This window comes from Hyalella azteca, unplaced genomic scaffold, assembly GCF_000764305.2.
Source record: "Hyalella azteca isolate HAZT.00-mixed unplaced genomic scaffold, Hazt_2.0.2 contig17432, whole genome shotgun sequence".
NCBI classification, from domain to species: Eukaryota; Metazoa; Arthropoda; class Malacostraca; order Amphipoda; family Hyalellidae; genus Hyalella; species Hyalella azteca.
In genome coordinates this window covers 1-14,966 of record NW_025947215.1, presented here as the reverse complement: position 1 = coordinate 14,966, position 14,966 = coordinate 1, and the positions used below count along the sequence as shown (strand labels likewise).

Sequence of the window (14,966 nt, the reverse complement as noted above, 5' to 3'; positions counted from 1 at the left end):
TTGTAAAATATTTCCATAGCTATCAATGCTTACAATCCACCTGTAATATTAAAAATTTGGTGAACAGCATCGTGCATCAGGTTGCCCAAATGAGGGCGGATGAACGATAATCAGAGGCGGCGATCAATCGTGGCCTGGGACTGCAATGTCCCAAACAAGTACCAAGATTAACAAGATTACCAAGCTTCTCTTCACCAACATCATAACTTTTGCACGCTTAATGCGTCGTTCTGTGGTTATCAGCTGTCCCAATGAAGATCGATTTTAATGCGATCTGAAATCTGGTTAAAAAATAAAATGCTCCTAAACCGCAATAATAGTACAACTTTATTGATAAAAATCAAATTTCTATAGCAAATTCTACAATATTCAAGAGTTCACCAGTTTCAAGTTTTTTTTATCAGTCTGGAAACAACAACGAATTTCTGTTAATTCCGCAGCGCCGATAAGTGCCGTGTCTGCGTGTTGCATGTTGACATTGACAACGAGCCCAGTTTAGGCAAGGGGCTTTATGGACTAGTTTCCAGTGCTCCTATAAGAATAAATAAGAAAGAAAAGAAAGACAACGAGCAGCGTATCCTGTGCACTGTGTACCAGTGTACTCAGGCCAGGCCTCAGCATGAACACCCTGAAAAGAAGAAGATAAGTCACTTCCATGCCAAACCAAGCAGCTTAGAAGTTAGAATGTGGATTGACTTTTGAGTAAGTAAATTGCTAGATTAATGTTGACTGAATCTGACGCAGGTGTAAAATCTAAATTCTGACGGAACTAGTTTCTTGTTCTACTCAATCTCAGACAATCTACTGTACTGTGTATGTGCTGTATTATTGTCCTCCTACACCTACTGCACCAAGTCTAACTGCAAAATTTCAATAAGACTCATTTTTTCAAAATCATGTGTCTCCTCAGCCTGAACTGTTGAAATAAATCAGAAATATCATGTCTGCAAAGTCATTTATGTTGGCCAGGGCGCAGAGGGTGCCAGGGTGCAGGATTGGAATTTTCCTACTTGTTTCTGAAATCTCGCGGCTCCAACATGTCAAATTTTTAATACAATTGGAATTTTGCGGCCTGATAGTGCACTTTTGTTAACAATTAGATAGGAGGTAATTCATCTGCTGGAAATCTCGCGGTTCTGGAAGTGGCAGGAAAGCTCTAGTTGCGGCCCTAAGGGAAGATGTTTTCCACGCTTGCCAGGGTGGATGCAGCGTCACCAATATATGGGTTTTTAAGCCCTAAGCATCACCGGGTAATTTTAAGATGCATTGCCAATTAATTTTTAATGAAAAGCCATTAGGTTGAGTAATGAAAAACTATTTACAAGCCACAAACTTATTTACAAGGTTGCATGCACATGTTACCCCAAATAACTAATTCTACCCTAAAAGCAGTCTGATTCACTGATTGTACAGCAAGTCTCAACTGAACATGTGATAATGCAGTCTGACTGCTCTAATGTGACCGCAACTGATTTCCAGACAATCTTCACTGCATCCTGATCCATCCAACATATAGGAAACCTTACTTTTTTTTTAATTAGTTGGCCAAAGACTGACAAATACATTAAATGCAAGAATTTCAATCTAAATGTGTTGGCAAGATCTTCTGAAGGCGTAAATTTTGCTACTGAAGCGTTGCCAAAGATCTTGCAATATTCATCCACTCTCTGCACAGTGGTATAATGTTGGTTTCATTAAAAATTGTAAGCCTACATTAAGGATAAGTCACGAGGATACAATCTACTAGTACAAGTACAGATTTATATAATTATATAAAAATTGATGCATCATTCAACATTCATGTTTGTTGTATTTTTAAGAAATTTGAAGCAAATAATATAATATCCTAAATTGCAGTTAAAATGGAGTAAATATCATTGTTTCAATTCTTGCCTTTCTTGGGATAACACTTATAAAGTTAAACTAAAAGTTGTTATGTCCTACCAATTGTCAATTTACCTTATTATTATTATTGTAAAGTAAAATATGCAAATTTAAAAAAATTAAAATTTAAACTTTTATCATTCATTTTAAAATAAAAAGCAGAGTAGCAATTAAACCAATTACCAATGTAAATCTTGTTTGTTAAGAGATTTTAATCATGACAGTAATTGTATTTAATCTCTTAATTGTATTCTTAATCTTGACTTAATCGTATTTAATGTGAGTTTGCATTACAGTTAAACACATTCTTCATGTTACAGACTACAGAGACAATCCATTATATAAAATAAGGCAGGAGCCACCTGTGAATGAGACAAAAATGCCTGTTATTGTGCAGTCAATATCACCTGTTTACATGGCCCTTGTCTGGTTTCTTCCATATGATGCTATAATACAGCACAGATTTGTTTAGTATTTTCAAAAAATACCGGTAGTGAATTAAACAAATATTTCTACCCATATTTTTTTAAAAATGCTGCCTGGTATTCTAGATTGGGAGACAATGATTATTATCTGACCAGCAGACTTGTAACATTTTCTTTGTATCAAATATCTATGGCACCATTAAATTCAAACATCTGAGGCAACCTGAAAGTTGTGGGTTGTTGCTGACATATATACTCTCAAAGTTTAAAAAAATTGGGACCTATTAATTAAAATATTAGGTATTCTCAATGACTGAAGAATGCATAACAATTTCAAGAGGTCACACTATTTTTTAGATTTCTTATCTTTTGCCAGTTTAACAAGTAATAATAATATATTAACAATCTTTTGAATGGAACAAAAGTCATTTAAAATTAATAGACCATGGATAGGATCAATAATAAATTAATAGACCATAGACCACACCAGCCTCAATTGAAAAATTGTTAGTATATTATTTTTACATGCTAAACCTGCCTATTGATCTACCAACATCATTTAGAGAATTGTTGGACTCCTTAAAATTGTAATGCATCCTTTGGTCATTATTTGTATGCATATAAACAGGAAAATTCTGCCATTTGGTAGTAAATCAGGCATTTTGGATAAATATTTGTTATAGGTACATAGTTTACATATCAAATTGCATTTGCAGTATCTCAGCTGAGAGATCAGAGTCTAAGACTTGTTGTAAAAAAATTAGATCAGTATTCACTGCAGTGAGTGACAGAGAGCACATTTTCTCATGCATCCATGACGTGTGTGAAGTCATAGACGGACAGTCACGTTAGGACAGACATGACGAGCACAATAGCACCTTTTTTCCATAAATGAGAAAATGTGCTAATTAAAGTCCCACTTATACCATGAATGACTGGAAGTCTATTAAACCTCATTCACCAGGATTTAGGATCTCAGGTTCCTCTATTCTCTTAAGTTTGAACTTATCATTAATTGGATAAGAATAGATTTGTTATATTGGAAAAATTGTTGAAATTTTCTGATTAGGAAGTTTTTTTTCTTTTGCAGGTACAAAACTTCTGTCAGAAATATTTGAACCTACATTTTCTGCAGCTTCTGACTGCATATAACCTAGAGGATTGAGTGTGCATGCTGATTAGACACAACCATATATTTCTGGTATAACATTGTTCTTCATGTTTCTAAATAAATTCCCCTTCTTTCCCCCTGATCAGGCCACATGGGTCTGTAACAAAAGCAGTCCATGTAGTATGCCTAACTGTTTCTGCCATATTTTCTGAAATTTTTTATAAATTGAGATGAGTGGCAAAATTTTCTTCAGTTTGTTACGCTTAGCAACTTTATTACCATTAATAGTAAAGATGTTCATTTGATCTTTGGAGGGGTAATAAATTTTTTTCTGAGCTTCTGAAGACTGGATTGCAACTGGAAATTACTAGCTAATTCTCATTGACTAACTAAACTATATCATTGAATGATATAGTTCTCCATAAAATGTTGACTTACATTGCATTAAATAATATGGCCTGCATGCCTGATGCTGGCATTTATTATACTATGTCAGAATGTAAAATCTAACTGTGACTTTTCTTTCAGAAATGCTGTGAATTTGACGAACATCTCTGCAATACAAATTTTCAATTCACACCTGAAGTAAGGCCTTCTCTCAACGATAGTAGTGGCTGCATATACATCAGACATCACCTACTGCACCTATGCAATATTGAGCAGCACCAGCACCACTGTTGACATCAGTAACTGGCTTAAAGCTTAAAATCAACACTATGAGCAGCAATATCAGCACCACGTCCGAGAAAAAAAGTAGCTTCAAGCCTAAAGGCAATCGTGCCCAGACCATCTGTCTGCCAGGCACGTGTGCTTCCCTACACAGTTCTCAGCTTCTAGTCTCCTCTGGCATACCTTCCTTGGATGGAATACTGGGAGGCGGCATCCCTGTCGGGTCCTTGCTTCTGCTGGAGGAGGACGAAAGCAACGTCTACGCTCAGTATTTCATGAAGTGTTTTTTGGCTGAAGGTGTCACATCTGGTCACGAAGTAATGGTTGCCAGCGTAGATAGCGACCCAGTGAAGCTTATCTCAAGTCTGCCGTCACCAGTCCCTAATAAAGAAGACTCAAGAGAAGAAAACGACGAAAGTGAGAGTATGAAGATTGCTTGGAGATATCAAAACCTCAATCAAGTAACCTCTTGTGACAATTCTCGGTCTTTTGGCCATCACTACGATTTGAAGTCTACCATGTCTGCAGATTTGCTTGACAATTGCGAAAAATTTTATTGGGATGGAAAGGAGAAACATCCTAATTCAAACGCAACCGCATTGCCTTTATATAGAAATTTATTTAGTTGCCTGCATTCCCTTTTGTCTGCTCGAAAACTGTTCACATCCACACCAAACGACAAGCCTAACATTATGCGTATAGGGATTTTCTCGCTTGCCTCTTGTGAATGGGGTGATGATTTATGTCACTCCCTTGGTTCTGACTCCACAAATCCTGTCTGGTCTGAAGTTACATCTTTCTTCGCCTTGCTCCGTGCTTTGGCACGTCAGTCTTACACCGTAGCTTTTGTATCCGTGCCTTCTTACCTATTCGTTGACTCGGCATTGTTGGGGCGATTGAGCTATCATGCTGATTACGTTATCGGCCTGGAATCTTTTCAAGGCACCGATAAGGAAGTGAATCCTCTCTTTAAAGAGTATCATGGCCTTCTCCATATAAATAAGATCTCTGCTGGGAATTCGCTGGTGGCACCGTTTGTTGATACCCATGATTGGGTGTTCAGGCTCAAGAGAAAGAAACTTTCCATCGAGAAACTACATCTACCACCAGATTTATCCGAGACTGTCAGTAGGAGTGCAACTGATCCCGTTAAAAACACAGTTTCTTGCAGTGGAAGCCTACCTAATAAACTTGACTTCTAGATTTAACTATATTTTTATCCCTCTTTCAGAGTTCCTGAAATTTTATTCCTAACAAATATTCAATTCATGTCACCATTTAACTCGCTGGCTTTTCTAAGCGAGAGACAGATTTCAGCCCAATTTTGTTTAAACTGTAATAGATTGTATCAGATGTCAGAACTCTGACGCGTCACGAGAGACCTCATAGAACTGCTCAAGAAAGAAGGGAATTAATTTATCAATACGGAGAGCTGAAAAACCTCACCCCGATAGTTAGAAGTTATTCTCCAGGCTACTCATTCGAAAATGCTAAAAAAAGCATACCTATATATCAGCCCCCATAAGATATTTCATTGAGAAAATTACCTCTTTAAATCTGTAAGGCAGCTAAAGAATTGGATACTTTATTATAACACGTATCAAAAAATTCTAATTTTTACAAGTTACATCAGCGAAATTTTTTCGCAATGCGCCTACCCTGTGTCTGCTTCACTGGGTGTCACTATAGTCTGTTTGCCAACTTCCCTACCGAAGGAAGATAATTCCTAAGCATGTCTATTGGAATGAAACCTCCAATTTAAGGAATACTAACTATATTTGTCTTCGTACCTCTGAATCGTTTCTCTGCATGAGCTCCTGGAAGTAAAATTTATCGACAATTCAACGGCGTAGTCAGGGGCAGTTTCCTGGGCCACACATTTGCTGTATTGTACGCATGCAAACTCTTGCATTGAGTGTTTATGGACGCAAAGAGCAAGCCTGAACTTTATTTTCCGTGAATACGTCGACCACGTCTTTGTCGTTGAATGGGGCGAAGAACACATGACGGAACTACGTGTAGCATTAGAATTTGATTTAGTCTTGACGTTCACTTCTAAATTTATGCGTAATCTTACTACGTTGCCTCTCCTTGATGTAAATATACTGGTACAAGTTGAGCAGAATTTGTTCAGCACTAATGTTCACTTGAAACCTTCGTATGTCGGAAAGGTGCTTAACGAAGTTAGTGATTATCCTCAGCACTACAAAAGAACCACCATCCGCGCCATTACACGAGTACAACTAAGCGTTCAAGACCTGTAATGCGCAGCTGAAAGTGATTTAATAACTGAAGTCATGGCTAAAAAGATAATATTGATAACAAAACAGTATACAAACAAAACAATTTGAGCGGAAACTGCAAATTATCGACGGAGACAAAGAGATTGAACGACGAATCAGCACAAGACTGAAATATTAAAACTACTACCATGAACAGGTTAATTGCGGTTACACCGCGTATGAAAGGATCATACAGACAATTCTGCTAAATTACATCAAGAAAAGTTAGGGGATGACGAAATAAACTGTTGATACACTACACTACAATAACCCGAAAATCGTCATGAAAAATAATCCTTGTAAACATCCGGGACTGCTACAGGAAACCAACATTGTTTATGCATTCTCCCGCAATAAAGAAGGTTCATTCTCCATAACGTAAAGCTACAATGATTGACCATAACTATATTGAGCCGCGGACTCGCTTGCCACCTCCAGTGCGGAGGACCATAGTACCACATGAGGAGACCGCCACCTGCCCGGTCTTAAAAGCTTGCAACAGCATCGTCATGCGGCGCACGACGCTATTAGACTGTCGATAATAATAATAATAATAGTGGACCAGACGGCTTCCACCCCAGATTACTCAAAGAGTTAGCAACTGTCCTAGCCGGCCCTCTGACGTCACTTTTCCGAAAAACTTTGAACGAAGGAATGTTGCCGGCTGACTGGAAAGAAGCTCAAGTGACACCATTGTTCAAAAAAGGTGACAAAAGCTGCCCGGGCAACTATCGCCCTGTCAGTTTGACAAGTGTCGTTTGCAAGGTAATGGAACTGTCTCTTATACACATCTAGATGTGTATAAGAGACAGGACTAGACGAAGCTATGCAGGAGCATATGTTCAGTCTTAAAATGCCTAGCAAATTACGGAGCAGGCAATAAGTCCAGCAGAGATGTGTATAAGAGACAGGCTATGGAAAGATCGGGTTCCAAAGGCCGGATCCCTTGTGAATCAAGTCACGAAAAGTTCAAGAATCGGCAACAGGCCATGGGCCTATTTCTTCAACGCCGACACTTCTATTCTATTCTAATAGCGGTTTCAGCGTTTATTAGGCCGTAGGCCTGTAGCCGATTCTTGACATCGCAGAACATTCACAGCATTTTGAGGTCTCGAACTCGCAACGCACTGCTACAATTCTGTTGTGCTTAACCGCCCGGCCTCCTTGCCGATTCTGACCAGAAACTGTGCACAGAGCTGGGATTGAACCCGCGCCTCTCTAGTGCGTCAATCTTGGTACTCTGAACTTTAACCACTGGGCCACCATGTCGAGACTCTCGTCATCAGGGATGAGTCTCCATCTACATGTTTGTATTTATACAACTATACGATGTGTAATGCAGGATTCATTCCATCCGAGAGATTTCACCTGCATGGTATTAGAGCTTGTTTCACTGTCCGTAAATATATGTTGATCACTTTTAAAATCATTCAACTGAAGGTTTTCGGACGACTATATTAGCCTATATTAAGAATACAGTATACAACAATACAGAAACAAGAACCAACACCAGGGCCCACGGCTATAAACTAAAAAACTGCGTTATAACACATCCATGCGACAACACAACACACATCCATCTTCTCACTTCGTGTCACTGACATGTGGAACAGCCTCCCTGATTGCATCGTTGACGATCCGAGTATGAACACCTTCAAGAAAAGACTAGACGAAGCTATGCAGGATCATATGTTCAGTCTTAAAATGCATAGCAAATTATGGACCAGGCAATAAGTCCAGCAGCTATCTCAATCAATCGTCAGTTATGGAAAGATCGGGTTCCAAAGGCCGGATCCATTGTAAATCAAGTCAGGAAAAATTCAAGAATCGGTAAAGCGTCTCACGTTGATTTCGGGAAAAATAAAGACGCTTTTTTGGTCTCTGTATAGAACCCTGTATGAATAACAGATAGTCTCAAGTTACACAAATACAAGCGCATAGAAAAAGATTATAATCATTATAATTCACTTTAGCTTTTGAACAGAGCAATTACTATGCGATTACTGTGGCTACACTTTAGGTACTTACTCTAATAAGAGGTTCCGGTGAAATGAATCGAAATACTAAAAGTTGAAATGAAGTTAACTACTGTTGTATTCGTCGAGGTGATGTTCATATATAAACAAAATCTTATTTTTATAATTTTAATATAATTCTAATTTCTAAATATTTTATTATATTAATTCAAAATCCTGAACGAGACCGCTACAACGGCAACAGGCCATTGGCCTCTTTCTTGCCGAAAAATATGTCCTTTATATATATAAAAGGGTTTTCATGTAAAATTTTCTCTGAATAAAACAGTGTGATTTAATTATATGGGTGATTTCTTTGCTCCAATATATTTCCCGGCAAACAATTGTCATTAATCTGAAAATCCTACGACATAATGATTGTGACGTGACCTCATTAGATAATTCCTACTCGATGGAAAGGCGTTGTTGTTACGGAAAGTGCGGCTGGCAGGAAACTAGGATTGTCATTTGTGTTCGGATTTGCTTTTTAATATTAACGAAAGCTACCGAATATAGTACGACCAAATTTTATTTTTTGATAAGTTTTGATAGTTTATGATTGATAAGATTTGTAGCAACGGCTATTAAATTCGCAGTGATTTAAATTTGTCCTGTAGGTTTTCATAACATTAGAAGATTATCAGATTGTTGTGATGAATGATGATCATGCATGGTACAAATCAAAACAAAATATTGCCGAGTGCTTATGCTTAGCCTCTTAGCCTTTTGAGTCCTATATAGTATAAGTATTTAGTAGACCAGTAAAGTATCATAGATACCACGGCATACCAGCATTATCATACATAAGAAATTGGTTTAAATATTGAGTAAATGAGGAAATTAAAAATGAACTGTTATTATAAAATCTCTGGTTACCACCTAGTCTGGAAAAGTCCTATTTTTGTCTGAAATATCGCGGCTCTAATTTAGTCTGGAAAAGTCCTATTTTTGTCTGAAATATCGCGGCTCTAATATCATATAATTTCAGTAGGTATGAAATCTCGCGGCTCGAATGTCATAAATTTTTGTTTGATTAAAAAATCGCTGTCACTTAACAACGAAAAAAATCATCGTTAATAAGAAGATAACCTCAAGGTTTTGTAAATTCTATTGTTAATATGCAACACACCACAGGTATAATGCATTAATGGTTTAATTTCTTTACACCAAGCACCGTGCCATCTTTACTCCTGAACACTGACGGTGACGGACTGACCGCTTCTGATAGTAATACGTAAATATTGCGCGTAATCAAACGCAAGCTATCCCTAAAATACGGAGGGCGCAGCTGTCTCGGAACGGCAAACTCATTTTAAAATACAAAAACTAAGATATTAATTTTGTTTCATTTTCAACTCTTTATCCTATGCGGATTGCATCGAATTCCTTCCTTTTTAGCGTTTTCAACTGCACCTGACAATAAAATAAAGGACATCAATGCAGCACATTCCAATATGTTAGAGTAATCGGCAATACTTGAAATTAAAAAAAAGCACAGAATAGTCAAATGAAGCTTGTGCAATGTATAACAAGCTACGACAATATTCTTGGTTAATAAAAGGGCTTTCTTTGGTCAAGAAGTTCAAGTTAACTTTATTTTCAGGAACTATTCCTACTAGGCTACATGAACTCGCTTCCGAAAATTGTTAAAGTTATCTCTCAAGATATAAGTGATTTTAGAGAAACTGTAAATACTTTTTCCGCCATGACATTCCTAATGAAGGTTCATTTTATGTACGGACAAGTTTTGGGCAAATTCTTTGTCCTATCCAAGACTTTGCTCCGCGCATACTTGTTCTTTGCCCGCATCCTAATGTCAGTGAATATTTGTACTCTGTGTTTAGAAACTCTATTCCGCACGTCTCCCTCTAGGTATATGTTAGCTATACTTCGGATTGCTTCTGAACATGATGAAGTGTCTGGCATGGCAAAATTCACGAGAGTTCTCATATCGAGAGTATCATTGGATAGGTTATCTTTTCTCTGACTTGCCATGACTGCGAAGTACGATTCAGCGAGGGCCTCGCTGGATCCCATGTTAGCAGCCACATCAAGAACAACGCAGCCTGGCCTCCCTATCTTTCCAAATAATGGTTGAAACTCGTAAAATGCTCGCCAGAGTTCAGTTTCTACGAACGTTACTTCAAGGGGAGAAGATGCACTCGAGAGCTTTATAATGAAAGAACATTCAAGAGTGAACACGGTATCGCTTTTTGACATGGTTAAGCTTTCCACAAGTGGATCACTCTCACCATCGATTTCATTAAGAAGCTTTCCTTTCAGCACACCGCGATTTACGCGGAACATTTTGCGACCAACATCGCTGAAAAGCTCCCCCCAATTACCTATTCAATGAACTTCAATCATATATAAAAACAATACATTTCTGCCCATGCTGCTTTGTTTGGTTTGGTCAACATGGTTTCGTGATTCCGATACTTATCTAGTTGAAAAAATTGCACTTCGTAGCTTTTAACAAATCATTTAAAATCATTTGCTAGTGCTTTCCTTCTAGCAAAATTACACTTCAAACATTTTTGCAGCAGGTAACGTGGCGTGGTTGTAGTGATCAGATCTATTTTATTAGCCCCATCTACTGAGCATATTTCAATGAAACTTTGCACATGAAATGAAATAATTAATCTGATGTGTTTAGCTTGTGATAAATTTTATAATTTCAGCTCCAATCACATGCCACACAGCAATATGTGCAAGAATTTCCTGTGGCGATTGGCGAACAAATTCTTCCGAATTGCTGAACAAATCTTTATAAACTCAAGAACACGGACTCACTAAAGATTTTCGCATGTGTTCAGTCGTTCAGATAGCAATATTTTTTCCAATTACCGCTGCATTCTCAAGTTATATGGCTGATCATTAGACATTCATATGAGAAGAGCTATAATCAATAGGGAAGGAATAAATTTTGAATAGAACATCGACTTTAAGCCTTCAAGTTTGAGGTCTAGAAATTTATTACTTGCTACATAGTCAGCATGTTACGAATGTAATAGTTTAAAACATTCTCTGGATGTTGTTGTGATCGGTAGATATTGGTTATAATTGTTTGATTAATTTTGCTCTTTGGGCAAAAACTACCTCCATTTGTACGAATGGTATGAAGGTTACAAAAGAGGCACACAAAAAATTTTATTGTAGTCAAGTTTCAACTTGAAAAGAAGTCAACGACCAGCGCCATCTGTCGGATTTTTCTTCCAAGCTTGAACACATATGACAGACAGAACCAGAATTTTGTAAACTTGTGACTGATAATCGGCGGATGCGATGCTGGCTTGTACATTTCTGTTTCAAGCGGTGGCGTTACTGGCATCTGATGATCTGAAACCAAAAAAATGAAACCAAAAAATATATAAAATTAACTATTAATCCAGATTTGGAGTCATTGTAATTACCAAAAAATGGTCGTTAACTTTACAAAAAGTCGTTGAAATTCCAACGACTCTTGCCACACTATGAAACCTGGATGCACACGCACATCAGAGCCCGGCTGGTAACAACGAACAGCCCACTTTCCAATCATTGACACATCAAGATAATTAGCAATGTTTTCATCAGTGAATGAAGGAGACTGCAGAGCAATCAACTGGCGACGGGGATTTGGGCGCACTTCCAAGTCCTTCACTGCTCCAAATAATGAATTTTTAATTCCTTGAGCCAAGCCAATTGTCAGAAAACCAAACAAAAGTTAAACAAGAAAAAAATAATAATAATAACTCAAAATGAAATTAAAGGGGCAGAAAAAAAAAACACAATGCGGACCAGCAAACCTCTGAGGGAGAAAGCCAGTCGGGTTAATGAGGAAACAAATATGATGATAATTACTTTTAGAAGCTAGGAGTCTTCAAATCACAAATTTACCGGTTACTTTAGAGATCGCAATCCACACACCACTGTGGACAAAGTGTCAGAATATTCAAATATCTTTGGCGACTAATTATCAGCTAATTTTATGCCTTCAGAAGATATTGGCGACAAATTTACCTTAAAATAATTCATAACAAATGTATAAATTCACCTTCGGCGACTCTGCTACCGGAGACTCCTCTCAGTCTCAGCTGACCCGCCCGGTAGGTAGAAATGACGTGACGCGCTATCACAGGCTCACAGCCACGAAAGAATGAGTGGGTTTATGAGCCTTCTACTAGTACAAACTACAAAGAACTAGTTAGACTTCAGGGTTTCACTATGTCATAGCGATACCCAATTTCCTCAGATGACAATTGACGAGACAAACGAAATGCGAGTAGTGAGGCTGCGAGCCGCTCCTCTAATTTAAGGTCGGCGTTCACAAAACTCAAATTACTAAGGTAATTTAAAATTGATATGTAATTGCACCATGCGCGCCAGCAACAATGAAACGTCACAAATTGTTGCCATATATATTTAAAAGCCTTTAGAATGCAAACCTTCCAAATCCATATATTCTGACACAGTGATGCTGTCATTGCTGAATGCTGTGTGTGACTAAATTTGGCATTTTGTGAGACTAATTCAGGCCGCGCTTCAAACTCTACTAATTCGTAATGCCAACACTCTGTGTTTGAATTCTGATCGCTGTGTGAGCTGTATTGGAATACAACACAGCTTGGAATTAGAACACTATTGAATATTGAACACTACTTAATTAGGCTTTTAATTAAGAGCTATTAATAGGTATGTGCACAAATGACGTACGAATCACAACAAACAAAGCAAAATGGCAGACCAGCAGTTTTCGTTAGCGCACGCGGAAGACATTTAGTAGTTCTGCAAGTCCTGTCTGACCGAAACCACTATTCAACCAGCTCATGCTTGGAAATGAACAACAAAAAACTTTAATTATGACGATGCCATTTCATTTTTTGAGAAATCAGTGTAGTTTACTTAATTAGCGGGCATTCACAAAGGGTGCCATTTTGTGCTGAACTGCTGAAAATAAAATGTCATATCGTATTACAAAATTTACCAAAATGTTATCAGAGCAAGCTAAGAGTTCTTTGAACATGCTTGTAACATGTCAGAAGCTCTGCCTACTGTCAAATAGTGATGGTGAGGTCTGATAAAAAGACGATTTTTGGTTTGAGATCTGACCTGTGAATGACATCCAAAATGGCGTTCGTGATGCGGTACTATAGTACCGCATCACGAACGCAACATAAGACGAGACATAATAAGACAAGACATGTGATTGGACATGAGACAAGGAGACAAGACGTGAGATAAGATTTGAGACGAGCATGAGACGAGGTATGAGACAAGACATGAGATGAGATGCAAGACAAGCATGAGACGAGACATTAGATGAGACATGAGACGAGACATGAGATCTCTGATACACGAGATGAGATGAGACAAGCATGAGACGAGACTTTAGAGGAGACATGAGATGAAACGAGACATGATATGAGACGAGACATGATATGAGACGAGACATGAGATGAGACGAGACATGAGATGAGACATGAAACAAGACATGATATGAGACAAGACATGAGACGAGACATGAGACAAGACATGAGACGGGACATGAGACGAGACAAGACATGAGACAAGACATGAGACGGAACATGAGATGAGACGAGACATATGAGACGAGACATGAGACGGGACATGAGATAAGACACGAGACATGAGATGGGACATGAGACAAGACATGAGATGAGACGAGACACGAGACGAGACATGAGACAAGACATGAGACGGTACACAAGACGAGACGAGACATGAGATGAGACGGGACATGAGATGAGATGAGACATGAGACGAGACATGAGATGAGACGAGACATGAGATGAGACAAGACATGAGATGAGACGAGACATGAGATGAGACGGGACATGCGATGAGATGAGACGAGACATGAGATGAGGCATGAGACGAGATGAGACGTGACATGATGACTGATCATATTTAATATTATTATTAATATCAATATTCAATATTATTTATTATTAGTTAAGAATTAATATTAATAAAAATTAATATTATTAATATTATTACCGGCACTAGTAAATTTTATTTGCATATTCTATTTAATTTCATATTTTTAAGCTCAATTATGGTGCCAAGACCATGAAACTGAAATTTAATCCATCCAATTCTGCCTTTAAGTTAACTTATAGCATTGATATCTAGCAGTTGCACTCATATCCCCCACCCACCTGCAGTCAAAGTCTCAACCAAAATGTTTTATTCTAGTTAGAATAGATACCATAGCCTACAACAAGAGCTTTCTAATGGTGCTAAAAACTTTGAAATTGGCTCATAGGAAACCTACAAATGATAGTTTTTCCAAAAAAAAAATGACAGAAGTTTGTCCATTTTTGGGGTGAAATTGAAAAAAAGGAAAAAATTCATATCTTTTTCATTTTTCAACCTACTCCACTTATACTTATATGATATTTTTCTAATGTGCACATCCGGTACCATAAAATGGGGTAACTTAGACCACTTTTTTCTTATAAATGATGCCATTTTCTTACTAGCTGAATTAAACTTGAATTGAAAAATGCAAAATACAGGTCTATACTCTAGCTTTACTCACCATAAATTGCTGGCTCCTGCCTCTCATAGTCTTTAT

General features: G+C 37.8%; 1 protein-coding gene across 1 annotated transcript; it reads left to right on the top strand.

The window, feature by feature from the left end:
* Positions 1-445: 445 nt before the first annotated feature.
* Positions 446-5,292, top strand: LOC108666063 (elongator complex protein 4). The gene is made up of 2 exons (XM_018152872.2): positions 446-702; positions 3,949-5,292. The coding sequence occupies exon 2, from the start codon at positions 4,137-4,139 to the stop codon at positions 5,289-5,291; it is 1,155 nt and encodes a 384-aa protein (XP_018008361.1). The 5' UTR covers positions 446-702; positions 3,949-4,136; the 3' UTR covers position 5,292.
* Positions 5,293-14,966: the final 9,674 nt, after the last annotated feature.

What these genes read in the sequence shown, in the direction of transcription:
- LOC108666063 (XM_018152872.2), top strand. Translation starts at nt 4,137, where the DNA reads ATGAGCAGCAATATCAGCACCACGTCCGAGAAAAAAAGTAGCTTCAAG.